Consider the following 13,984-nt stretch of genomic DNA (forward strand, 5'->3'; position numbering starts at 1 on the left):
TTTAGCAAATGAGACACCCACTTCACAAAGACCTTTCTCATAGAGAAATGTTCATGCAAAATTATTGAAATCTTTAAGGTTTTATCCCTTGCAACTTTTGGTGTTTCCCGGTGTGTCATCAGCAGTCGCCTTTAAAGTCAATTAACCACTTCTCTACCATTTGTTTCGATGGATCGTAAGAACTGAATTATTATTTGAATAATTCAATTGAATAATTTAATTGAATTATTAAACATATGTAGGACTTTTTTTAGATTTTTAATATCACTTCCACAATCTGATTATTACAGTAATCCGTATTGACTCCAATTTTAATGGAATTCTATTGGGTTTTTCAATATCTTTAGAGTAAAAAGCATTTTACTTCATACTTTCTATTTTTGTTGAGTGTAAATTTAGTAAAACTCTTATGTCCCATAACGAAAATAATATCAAAACAACAACACAACCAACACTTCAGTGGCAACAACAATATAATGAACATAGCCAAATATGCAGTAGCCCCTATTTGAGTGGCTCTCCCTATTCTTATCCAAAGCAAATATGTACGTATGTACGTATGCATGTAGAAGACATTCAACAGCCGGCTTGTTGGCTAACAAGCCGAACAGGCAAAAAACGATGATGATGAATAGCATTTCAAAGTAATCTTCATATACATATGTATGTATGTTTGAAAAAGACAAGGAGCAAAAAATGAATGAACAACAACACAATAATAGCAACGAATGCAAGACCAATAACGAAAACAATAACAAAAACAAAAACAAAATAAAACGAATGAACGCACTTGATAGGGAACAGCCAGGCAAACAGGCAAACAGGCAAGCAGGCAAGAAGGCAGGCAGGCAGTAAGCAAACGTGCTGCAATGCGTGTGAGGAGGTTCTCGATCTTGATCGTGCTGAGTAGGTTTAGTTCTTTGCGAGTAACGAAAGAGTGTGGTTGTTAACGGTGCAAGTGATAGATAGGCTAAATGCAATGCACATTTATTTGAAAGAAAAGAAAAAGTAACAACAAATTGTGCGAATGCTAAAGAAAGTAAATGTGTTCAGAAAGTTGAAGTCGAAGAGGTTAGACGTTGAAGAACACGAGTTTCTTTTTGTTTTCTAACCATTTGTGATTTCTTGTTAAAGAAGATTTTTCGTTTTTTGATATAAGAATATTTTAATTTAAATATAAAAAATATTAAATTATAAAATATATTAATTTATTTAAAGTATACGTAGTGAAGGAAGCTCTGACTTGATTAATATTCCTCGTGCAGTTGCGGGTTGCGTTTAGAATTTTTAATTTGACGTGCTTTGGTGTTAAAAACCGAAATTATTGACTCACTACGCAGTGGAAAATAAAAAAAGAACATCAACAAAATAAATAATTAATAAAAAATAAACTAAACGACAATAAAAAAAAACAACAACAAACAAAAAAAAAAGAAAAACAGTAAAATTGCCGCTAATTTACGGGTGCGAATCTACTGAACATGGAGGATGTGCTGGGCGATGAGCAGACCAGCTGCAATCGAAAACTTCAGCTTGGCAACAGGTTTTATCAAAGCCAACAATTGATAACGACAACAAAAACATCGAAAATGACGACGATGATGATGACGATCTTTGCCGCAGTGGCGATCATTTTTATTTTGCCTTGTAAGTAATTATTTTTTTTTTCTCAATATTTCTTAGCTTAAATATTTGCTCAGGTTTTGCGGTGCAGCGTCTCATTTTCCTTATGTCATTATCAAAAGCCATGTTTCAGTTGTTTTTGTTTTACGAGCTCCCCATACGAGTATTGTATAAATTTCTTTTCCAATCCGGAAAACGTGTCTTTCTTTGTATGCCAAACATGTTAATAACCAAACCACAAATAGGTCGGTAGATATCAAACGCTCTAGGATATCCATGCATAAACTTTGCTCAAATAGATATCCATACGAAGCAGAGGTGGAAGGGAAGAAGTGGCGGTAGAAGTGGTAGAAGCAGCAGCTCAAACGCACAGGCTTTCTATTCATATCAATTATTATTTATTATAGTTGAACAAAAAAAAAAAATAAAATAAAATACATCAATATAAAAAAAACAGGAACATAAAGAAACAACATAAATCAATAGAGAATTTAGTTAAGTATTTCTCTTGAAAAGAAAAATATGTAATTTTTAAATTTTAGGCAAAACGAAATTATGTCTTAAGTATATTGCCTTTCTTCCCTTTTCAGTTGAAAACAAACAAGACTAGCCAAATAAAACGCAACAACAATACAATAAGACAATAAGATAAAAATGCTGCTATTTTCGTAGTCCATCCATTCATCTCTCAATGCCAACATCCCGCAACACTCACGACTGACTTCTTCTTCTGCCTTCTGTCTTCTGCATTTTATTGACTTAAGATGTCTGCTTGCCTGCCTGCCTGGCTGCCTGCTTACTTCTCAGCGTGCGTGCCTATGATCGATCTACGCATCCCGGCTGCATATAGTCTTTGTCCCTAAATTGATGTTGTGTAAAGTGTCGCGGGAAAACTAAACCAAACCAAAAAAACATATGTTTTCCCTATGTCAGTTCAAGAATCTCGTTGCTTTGACGTTTTCAATTAATTTTCAGACACTTAAAAAAAATTCTCTCCATATTTTCCATACAAGATGAACTGTGAAGTCTTTGGCTTCTTAGTTGCTCCGTTAAGGAAGTTAAACCAAATCGAATGGGTGTCATAAATTATGCTTAAATGTTTTTATTACCTCAAAATTGTTAGGATTATATTTCTATGCTATATTTTTAGTACAAATTCTTTTCATTTCTACATATATTTACATATAAAATACATGTTTCTGGAATTTTCCTTATACCAGTTTATGCGGCTTTTATGCTAATAAGACGAAATTATTTTAAATATTGCATGTATGGAGAAAATAACTAAAATAATATCAGTAAAATCAAAAGATGAGGAGAAGAAAAGTATTAATAACCGACTAAAGTCTGAGGAACCTGAAAGTTTATATTCTGAAAGAACAACTTTCTTTAACTAAACATTTATGTTTTAATCTTTCTCTGCAATTATTTAAATTTTTCAATAGCTCTAAAAGATAAAAAGATGAATTTACAGCGTTTGCAATTAACGTAAATACACATAACTTTAAGCTTACATCCATTACTCTACAGTTATATGTATCTTTATCCAATTTTATGAAATAACCACTATTTGAACGCTTTTTGATTCATATATTTTGTCTTTTAAATGGTCTTTTGTGGCTTAAATTATCACCAAGTAAGCGGGCCGGTATTTATTTGTGTCTAAGCGAACTTTGGGGCACAAGACTACCACTTCAATCCCACCTCACCTAATAATGCAATGAGTATTATTTTGTCTTAAAATTTCAGGTTAATATCTGCTATATAGGAAGTAATCACTTTAAAAAATTTTTAATATATGCATATGTACAAATACTGAATAACTTAACTGTTATTGTAGTCATGTAGTTCACGATATCAATCTTAGTTAAGACACTAAGTCAAGAAAATATTAGATGAAAGCAAGTTTCGTTTGCTGGATTTATTTTTTCTCCTTAACATAATCACCTTTCAGCCAAATACATTATAACCAATGATTCTTCAACTTTATCAAGTACTCTAAGTAATATGATTTTTTCAATTTATTTCAAAGAAACTGTTATGGATTAAATGATTATAAATTAGAAATGTTTTCAAAATGAATATGAATATGAATATGATCTACAAACTTCATCCTAAGGTCTGGAACTAAAAAATAGTTATAGCAGAATGAGTAACACCTATATTTTGAATGGAAAACTTATTTGTAGTAGAGTTCCATATGCATCCATGTACTCGTTTTTTGTATTAGCTAATAACCGATTCGATCGACTTCATTGTCTCTACCTTCTTCGAAATTAATTCAATCAGTTATCTCCATTATTTTAACTGTTTCTTCGTCTCCGATGTGTGTTAGAATAATGAAACCATATTTGGCATTGCTTAAAACATATAAAACATTCTTTAAAAATCGTTCATAAGAAGTAAATGTGGTATCCACCTTGCCTATAGTCTCTTCGTACCCAAGTGTTGTATAGAACTGAAGTCACTCTATGTCCTGATATATATCTATATTTTCACAATCTAGTACACTTTTATTCGCCGATCAGTCAAAGTACTCTCATAGAATTTATTGATGAAATAATCGAGGTAATCGAGGAGTTCATTTAAATAGACTTTCCACACACTGTTTACTACCAGTGAAAATATTATGTTTTCGTTTACTCACTCAATTAAGCACAGTTGGAAATGATATACATCATTATAAACATCAGCAAACTGTATTTTTATTTGTTTCAACGTTAATCTTTTCATATTGCTAATGTATATGGTCACTATCCATATCAAGTCTATTGCTATTTTGGCAACGAAATGCTAAACAGGAAGAATTGTTGTGCTAACAAGTGCTAATGTATAATTATTAGCATGATAGAATTATTAAAAAACGTGATAGAAAATCTCAATACATATTCCATTTATAAATTTATTAATTCTATTTTTAATCGCAATCGATGATATTCTCCACAATATTATACATAGAAAACAGGGCATTGAAGAAAAAAAATACGGAAGAATTGGAAAATTCTTTGGGACAACTCCAAGATATATCTGGTGATATATGTTTACTATATGTTCTTATAACAATGTGCGTAGCAAACTAAAAAAATTAGGTGAAGAACCAACTAAATATGGTCTTCAAGTAAACAAAGAACAAAAAATTGAAACCCAATAGGTCCATCGACTTTATAATTATCAACGTGCACATTGCGGTGGTTTAGACCGCATATAAATATTGCATAATCATCAGTCGCAAATGCAAACTAATTGGACCTATTTTAATGAAGCCACTCAAAGAAATTCTTTGGAATGCCCTTGACTTAAATCCACAAGGCAATAGCAGATACAATCGATTATAACATGACTCCAACTTAACAGAAAGTGTGCTGTCTGCTTAAGTCCAGAATGGATATTACTAATAAAGACCTGATTATCGAAGACGTCACAAACTTGCTCTTAGCGCAGAGCAAAGTCGAACAAGTCATGTGTGAACGTGATTCTGCCACTTTAGATAGTACCATTTAGTTGAAACGAAAATACTGGATAAAGTGTTCCTTTAGAAAACCAAGTGATCCAAGTATGAATGAAAGAAATAAAACTATTTTTTTCAGACAAAGCGACGAATTCTTAGTTATCTTAGTTACCTGACGTACTTCTTATGCAAGCATCAATCAGAATCTCAATTTCTAATTTCAAAATGATGTTGCTGTCCCTAGATCTCTAGCAAAGCACAGCTGTAATACGGATCTCTAATAATTATAGTTTGTCAAGGTGACTCATTATACTTCTAGATGCAATTAACATCGATGGAGCCTCTGCTTTTTTTTTAAGTTTTATAAATAGACAACTATTTGCAAAAAAAGAATAAATTAGGAAGAGTTTTTACTAAATTCGTGCTAACTACGTGTACCTATTGAGCCAGTAAATTTTTATAGAAAAGTGAGCAAGTTTTCATTCTAGTAAAAAAGGATTAGTTTCGGGTCGTAGCAATTCGTAATTTTTCTACAATTATTAAAAGACAAGATAGATATACAAATATGTACGTTTCAAGGAAATAATTGTGATTCAGGCTTAATGATGGTCTAACCTAATCTAACCGATGTCGAAAAGAATTTTTTCTTCCGGATTCTTATTAATTTCTGAACATATGTTATTTATATCATTTATATGTATTATTTAATCGGAAACACTTCTGCGTACTTTTTGAATTTGGTTTAACATATGCCATAATCCAACATATGTACTTTTAGAATGTCTTCCAAGAAATGTAATACGAGTATTCAGTAAACTAATTTATTTTAAAATATAAATAATTCTATCCTACAGAAGAATAAATTTCATTTATTTACAATATCTTTCATTTCATATAGAATGCGAAATGGGTTTATCGATTGACTCATCCACAGACATTCATTTCTTGTGAAATAAAAAACATATTGAGCTCAAGTTTCCTTCACAATGAAGTTTTATTATCCAACGATTTTACGATAAATTTGCTTAGATAATAACACGATTATTTAAAAATGAGTTTGATTATTTATTTACTTAGATTATTTTTATGTATTTTTACGATGGCATTTATTTATATGCTTTTCTCTTATTGATTTTTCTGCACTGATATTATTATAATAATATGGTGCCATATTGGGTCTATTATTAATGGGTCTATGAAACTAAAGTAGAAATAATGCTGAGTTTTCTTTCAAAAAATTATGACCACTAAATACATAAAGAAATCATAGCTGTATAATCCTTAGCAGGTAAATAGACACTGTCCTAAACGAGGTTAAGTGAGGTGGAAGAAAGGACTAAACCTCCTCAATTAGCTAAGAAAAGCGTTTTGATTTCAGATTTCCTGGTAAAAGTGGGTAAAACAACGGTTATGTTAGAACCAGCGGGAAATATTGATAAAAAATATTGAAATATTGATATTGATGTTAATGGAAATATTGTCTAGACATTATCCTATGGAATAAGCATTTCGACAACGTCGATTTTTATTGGCAATATACGTTTCATTTAGGACGTGTGCGAGTTAGGCTAAGTTGATGCTAAACCAAATGGGAGATTTTTTTGGGATTTTTTGCACTGCACACATTTAGCCATTTATCAACACGTATCGAAACATCACTACATTATCGGCACAACTTTGAATTTACCCCATTTAGAACGCAACTTAACCTAACTCGCACACGTCCTTAGATTAAAACTTAAAAAAAAAAGAAAAATGGTTCTTTATTTATGTAAAAGGAACTTTATCCTTATTTTTTTATTGAATGGAGGTTCAGTCCGTTCAGTTTAACACGGGCAACAAATTTCTTAGAACGAAACTAAAAGATATATTATATTTGTTTTATATAGAAGACATACTTACTATGAAATAGTTTGAGGTAAATAAAAAAAATGATTAAACATTTACATGGTTGGTTGATTGATTTTAATAGCACCAGAGGTTCCTCTTCTACTCAATCAGTTTCTAGGTACTGTTTTGTTTCACATATTCGGTTATAAGATTCTAAGTTCTAAAGGGTGATTATTTTTGGATGAACTATATATACAATATCCACAATGGAATATCGTTATTTTGCCAGGCTTGAGCATTTGCATACGAAGTGTTCTATTATTACTTTTCTCGCTTTTAGCTCACAGTTTCTACATAAAAATAGAAACTTGATTTTTTTGGTTTGGATGCCTATAGTACCGTTCTGTTAACACCGTTACGAGTTTTTCTACTTGGATCTCCATTCTTCCAGTAAGATTTTCGTTTGTATGGCTTTGTTATTTTAATTTTTCCCCAGCTGGGCTATTTCGTTTTAGAACTTTGTAAATTGCTCTCAAAACAGTTGCATATTGCGAGCTCCAAAAGGTGTTAGTCGAAGTAACTTAATTATATATATAATATATCAACGTGATTTCTCAACCATATGCACAATGCATTGAGATTATTCAAGGCTAGTGTAAATTAAATAATATGAGAATTATAAACTGAATGCATGAATTTTTTTATGCTTACTAATTATATTTAATTATTTTAAAAACTTAAAAATTAGTATGAAACATGGAGTTTTATAAACGAAATGACAGTGTTGGAATGAGTTATAGTGGTTAGCAGAAAAATAAAACACATTTGTGGAGAAAGTAACTCGGAAATTTAATCCATATTTGCTCTCTCTTTGCGTTTTTGCTCTGTAGCTTCAATATTAATGCAAATTTTTAATATGAAAAGGGTTCTAAAGGTTCTATAAACCATACTGCACTTCCTCTTCTTTGTGTATAGGTAAGGATCTGACAGTTTCGTATACGTGCTATATACGACTCTTTAGCTACCAACCCCGATCCACAGTTTTGTGTTGTTAAAGGCGATCATTTCGAAAGGATATGCAAAATTTAATTGTTTTTAAACATATTTTTCTATTTGTTTACAAAAAATTAATTTAAATTAAAAAAAAAGAGAAGTTGCAGTTCAATTCGGTCTGTCAGTATGTATATTGAGTACTGAACAGTTTTACAGAAAAAAAAGATTTTTATTACTTTGAAATATGGTTCTGCTTTCAATATCTTTAATAATACATCAATTTTCTTCCCTGACGTCTATGTTCAACTTTTATTTCGTATTATCAGCAAATAGATTAGGTTTTTATAACGTCATAATTATTTATTTTTTAATATATTATTATTGATTTATTTATATTTGTTATTGTTTATTTACTATTTATTTATTATTATTATTTATTATTTATATTTATTTATTTATATTATTTATTTTTTTATTTATATTATTTATTTTTTTATTTATTTTTTTATTTATATTATTATTTATTATATATATTATATATTTATTTATTGTATTAATAAAACAAAAAAAAACTTTTTTTCTACTCATTTTAGTGCAAACGCAAGGAACCGAAATAATGCAAACACAAACTCAATTTGAAAATAACGATAATGTTATTGTCGATAATACAGGTAAGTACTAAAGTCTAGACAAGAACCATAAAGAAAATATAATGAAAACGGGAAGATCGTTTAAAGAGGAAATTTTTTATACGTTCTTTATGCACGGTCTATAGCCGCTACTATCAAATACACAAACCATACATTTATGAATCGTTTCAAACATGCCCATTAGGAATATTTTTACATTATGTTTAGTGCCGTATTAGTTGCAAACTGTTCGGAGTTACGACTTTCAAGCTATATGAAATTATGACTTTCAAACTGTTAGCACATGATTTTAAAACAGTTTTAGTGACTATGAAAAATATAGAAATTTACTATTGACTTTCTATGAAAACACAGAGTTTTTTTTTTCAATAATAAAAGTAAATGTTTATAAAGAATTTTTTTGTAAAATTTTATTCTTTTTTTAAAAAACAAAAAATATTTAAAAAAAAAGCAAAAAATAACTTCTTTACTGTTTATTGTAGAATCACATACGGAAACCATATTAAATGAGATAAACGAAGTACCCGAAGTAAAAAATTTACCCCAAGACGCGGATATGGAAGATTTAGAAGAATCGATTAGGAATTCTGTTAAAACAGAAATTGAAATGGAGAAAAATACTAGCACATCAGCTTTGCTGAATGTCATAAATAGTATACCAGAAGCTGATTTGCGTGAAACTCTGACACAGGACATACTCTCTACGGATTATATACCGAAAAATCAAAATCCCAATGAAAAACACGAAGGAAGTCAACAGGAAACTGTAAACGAGCAAAAAGAAAGTAAGTCAAACTCATATTAATAATATGAATAAGATTGAAAAGTAATTAATTTTTATTTTAAATTTCAGTTGTTACAACTGCCGAAAGAGAAACTTTGGCGACTGAGTTAGCTGATGAGCCAGAAGATATTGCAAGAGAATCAAGAAATTTAATCACCGCTGATAAAGAAGATATTAGTGACATTAACGCGGACGTGTTACCCGAAGCTTATACTAGACGAAATGATGTTTTAATTGAGACGTCTGATGTGGACGCTGTTAAAGAAGAAAAAGAAGTAACAAAGGAAGAAGTCAATGAGCAGAAACCCAATATTGATATGGCAGAGGCCGGAAATAATGAAGTACAGAATAAACCGATTGTCACAAATGCAATACAAAATCACAAAAATGAAATCCTCAACAGTTTGGAAGCAGTTCATTTAAACGAACTCAGTGACGAACTTGAATCAGCTCACAATGTAAATAATATCATAGCTTCAGATAGTGACAATGATAACACAATAAAAACGATTGAAATTGAAGATGATGATGTTGTACAATCAGTTGAGGTGGATAAAAAAGAGAATGTCTTGGAATCAACAATAAAGGAGAACGATAGTATTATCGTGAATTCTACAGAGGAAGAGAAACGTAGCAATGTAATCGAATCAGACGAAGTAGAAGAAAAACAAAAAGAAACCAATATAGTTGATTCCGTTGAAAAAGATAACCATGAAAATGTCATGGATTCAAAGGAAGAAGTACAAGAGAAGGAAAATAATGTCATTAAAGCACATGAAACGTCAACTGATGAAACACAACATGCTGAATCTATTAAAGCTATTGAAATTGAGAGCAATGCAGATATTGGAAAAAATTTGGATGAAGATAAAGACATAGATCCTGTTAATGTGAGTGAAAATATAGAAAATGATATTGAAGAAAGCATACACGATTTGTCAGAAGAAGAGAAGACCTCACATAAAGTTTCAGAGAATATTAATAATTTGAATGAAAAGTACGAAGTAATAACTCAAACCACACCAGCCAATGATAAAGAAAATAATTCAGATGAAATTATGACTGTTGTGTTGAAAGAAACTTTAACGACAAATGATGAATCTGGTGACACCTCCGAAATACATCTTTCGGATTTAGAAAAACCTGAATCGGATGACAATATTAATTCAACAGTCGAACAAAGTAAACACAATATAATAAAGAAACCAGGAGTTGAAGCAGTTACCAATGACATACAACCTGACGAAGTGACAACTGTTCTGCCAGACACTAATGCAATACAAAGTGAAGACGAAGAAACTCACAAACAAGTGGTGGAAGAAACTAATATGCGAGAAGAAGCATCTAATGAGAATCAAGAAGGAGGAAAGTCGGAAGCTGTTGAAAGCATTGAAGAAAATGTAACACCAGTAGGTGTTGAGATTCCACCATTTGTCGTAGATGAACCTACACTTGACTCATCGAATACAGCTCGACCACAAATTGAAGAACAAGAAAAGGACAATGAAAACATTGAAATCTCCAATGAAATGGAGGCGAAAGTGAAAACAGAAGATATTAACATAGAAGATCCAGTCGCAATAGAAAATGAGGACGGAACTGTTTCTGTTGGTTCTACAACAATTGCTTCAGTTGCTGACCAAAACACCGAATTACATACAGTTGAAGTTAATACTGAGATTTTACCACCATCCACAAAAGGATCACGTTCAATTTACACAGCTAATAATGGCGTCGAAGATAGTGCCAGTGCTCTTTTCGATGCTGACCATTTGTATAATAATAATTTGGCAGCAGAAAATTCTGCTGATATTGATAAGGCGCTACTAACGCGCAACGTCCATGACGACAGTTCACATCGCTCCGCCATTATCATCGTTATCTGTTCCAGCACAGCATTCCTGTTCATTGTCATCTCGGTGACTATTTTCCTCATATCATTCCAACGTCAACATGGCACATTGGATATTGAAATGCAGGAGCAACGCTGCGGTAAAGATGATCTGGACGAGGAAGACGCCGAAACGCATACAAAGTTGTTAGAAGTAGAAGTTCCTTCCACAGTCACCATGTCGACAGAAGAAACTGATGAGTGTCTGTAGAATCTCAAGACGTTTAGCATTTTTATTTTAATTTTTTTTTTTTCATTTATTTCTGTAAATAGTAAAACTAATTTTCAGCCACTGAGTCATTTTAAAAACTACGAAGCATCGATCTATAATGATCATTCATACATACAAACGCAAGGACATGTTGTTCTTTCGGAAATCTAGACTGTTTAGCTGTAATGAAGACCACATCCCACTGAACCAAGGCTATGTGCTACTTGACTTAATACCATTTGCCATTATTTTTCTTTATTGAGAGAAAAACGTTTTTAGTAACTAAAAAAATTTTTTTGATTGTTTTTAATTTTAAGGACCTACGAATCGTTCGAGAATATTTTCAGTTAAAAGTGTAACTTTTTTGTTTTGTTACTTTTTTTCTTGAATTGTTGAATTATAAAAAAAAAGAAACAAACGTACATTGAGAGATATATATGAAGTCCGAGTATATAGTTTGCTTATGAGTACTGGACGTAAATAGACATTTAATGAACATTAGCTTAATAATTTTTTTTAGATGAAAATGAAATCATTATTTGAATATTATTTTTGATTAAAACAATATAAAATATTTTATATAAAGAACATAAATTTTGACTTTTATTTTTAGTACTAAAAGTGAGATAATTATCTCAAAGCGCTACCTCATATTAGCGTTTGTTGAGGGTAATTTGGAACAGCACTTTTTATTAGACTTCTCGTTAGTATTCAATTGTTTTATTTTTTTTTGATAGATCTTCTTGATCTACTTTCTCTTAGCTAGTATCTACGATTTCTTCTTTTCTTCAAATTTGTTTTCCTTAGACTATTTCCTGGTTTTTAGATTATTTTTCTTTAGTTTTTCCTTTTTGTTTGGCTTTTATTTGTTTTTCTTTTTTCTTTTTTACTTGATTTTTCTTGGTTTTTATTAATTTACATTTCTTTTTTTTAATTTTTCTTTATATTATATTTTTTCTTCACTTTCTTGTTCTTAACTATTGTTTCAATTTCTTTTCTTTATTTTAGTTTTTTTTATTTATTTATTAAACATATAAAATCTTCACAATAGTAACACCTAATTTACCTAATTTTTATCTAATTTACTCTACTCGAAATTCTGGTAAATACCAACATTCGCTGCCATACCGACATAATTTACTATTTCTCTCAATTTACCATCGTACGCGGCCTTAGTTTATTCTCTTTAGGTTTTTTTTAAATTGTTTTTATTTTTTAAAATTTTTTTATTTTCTTGATTTTTATTCCTTTTTTCTTTAATTACTTATGTCTTCATGTTTTTCTTTTCTTTGGTTTTTTCCTTTAGCTTTTCTTGGTTTTACTTAGTTTTTTTCATTTCTTTAGTTTTTTTTTTCTTTTTTTCATTTTTTTCTTCTCTTTTTTTTATTTTTTTTCCTTTTTTTCATTTTTTTTCTTTTACTTTCTTTTCTTTTTCTGCAGTTATTTTTCTCTTTCTGTTTTTATTCTTCAGTTCTTTTTCTTTTTTGTTTTTCTTTATTTTTTTCTTTTATTTAATATTTTTCTTAAATATATTTTTCTTCAATTATTTTTATCTTTCTGTTTTTTTATACCTTTTTTGTTAGAGTTGTTTTGCTATTCTTTAGTTATTTTTTATTTTCTTTTGCCTTTTTTTTCTTCCTTTAAAGTTCAAATTTCTTTCAACTTTCAACTTTTATTTTTAATGCTTGTACCATTTTGATATCCTTAGAGTTTGGCTTCAACAACGGATTTTAGTCAACTTGAATTCAAATTGGTTCTTTCACTGCGCTATAGTCCATATAATTCAGGTCTGAACATACCAGATATCTTGAGTTGCAAATTTTGATATAAAAACCACCAACAACAAGTATACGCAGTATCTATAATATCTAAATTGCATAATGTAGGTAGTTGCCTCAAGATGGCGTTTGTGTCTTCTTTGTTACTATTATTTCTTAAAGAAATACCACCTAATCGTCGTAGGAGAGCTTAGTAGATGTAATTGAACTAAGAGCGAGGCAGGTGAAAGAGTAGCAACCATGTTCTGTAAGTTCTAAAGCGAAAGCAAATAGTGCTCTAAAACGTGGCGTACAACGGCGATGAAACATAATTATCACACACTGAAAAATCATTCATCCATTAATGATTTAACTAATTTTTGAAGTTTAACTCGTTATTGCTAGCAACCCAGATGTCTAGTTGAAAAACAAGTTGCAAATGTGAGCTCAACAGTTTGGAATAAGCCTAATACTGTCGCATAGTCTAGCTACTTAGAAAGACCCACCTTGTAAAAAAATATATACACTACTATATATTTGATTTTATTTGATCAGTATTGTTCACATCTTTTAGAATTGTCAATTCTAAATCGGCGATTGCAGAATTTTTTAAAGCATCAGCGACTTCTAGTTATTATTGATATTTCTTTAAAAGTAATAAGTTATAATTTGTGTTATGTGAACATAGTTTCATCATATTTTTAAAAAAGTTTTTAATTGAAGTTCTTGAAGAGTTTCCCAAACTATATAAAAGGAATTTTTTTAATTGAAAAATTAATGGAAGATTCATTCACTAT

The 13,984-nt window shown here is 30.3% G+C and overlaps 1 protein-coding gene across 3 annotated transcripts; it reads left to right on the forward strand.

The window, feature by feature from the left end:
- Nucleotides 1-857: 857 nt before the first annotated feature.
- Nucleotides 858-11,749, forward strand: LOC119681263 (putative leucine-rich repeat-containing protein DDB_G0290503). 3 transcript variants are annotated; one of them, XM_038094406.1, is made up of 6 exons: nucleotides 858-1,071; nucleotides 1,219-1,647; nucleotides 8,488-8,565; nucleotides 9,027-9,329; nucleotides 9,398-11,441; nucleotides 11,509-11,749. In XM_038094406.1, the coding sequence occupies exons 2-5, from the start codon at nucleotides 1,482-1,484 to the stop codon at nucleotides 11,428-11,430; spliced, it is 2,580 nt and encodes an 859-aa protein (XP_037950334.1). In that variant the 5' UTR covers nucleotides 858-1,071; nucleotides 1,219-1,481; the 3' UTR covers nucleotides 11,431-11,441; nucleotides 11,509-11,749. The 3 variants fall into 3 exon arrangements, with proteins under 3 accessions (XP_037950334.1, XP_037950332.1, XP_037950333.1); XM_038094404.1 differs by having other exon boundaries at nucleotides 9,398-11,422; nucleotides 11,493-11,749; XM_038094405.1 differs by having other exon boundaries at nucleotides 858-1,039; nucleotides 9,398-11,422; nucleotides 11,493-11,749.
- Nucleotides 11,750-13,984: the final 2,235 nt, after the last annotated feature.

This window comes from Teleopsis dalmanni, chromosome 2, assembly GCF_002237135.1.
Source record: "Teleopsis dalmanni isolate 2A chromosome 2, ASM223713v2, whole genome shotgun sequence".
Classification (NCBI taxonomy): domain Eukaryota; kingdom Metazoa; phylum Arthropoda; class Insecta; order Diptera; family Diopsidae; genus Teleopsis; species Teleopsis dalmanni.

Bases quoted from the DNA above. Each gene is read 5' to 3' on its own strand.
- LOC119681263 (XM_038094404.1), top strand. From the start codon at position 1,482: ATGGAGGATGTGCTGGGCGATGAGCAGACCAGCTGCAATCGAAAACTT. The intron at 1,648-8,487 runs GTAAGTAATTAT...TACTCATTTTAG, and splicing joins GATCATTTTTATTTTGCCTT to TGCAAACGCAAGGAACCGAA. The intron at 8,566-9,026 runs GTAAGTACTAAA...TGTTTATTGTAG, and splicing joins TGTTATTGTCGATAATACAG to AATCACATACGGAAACCATA.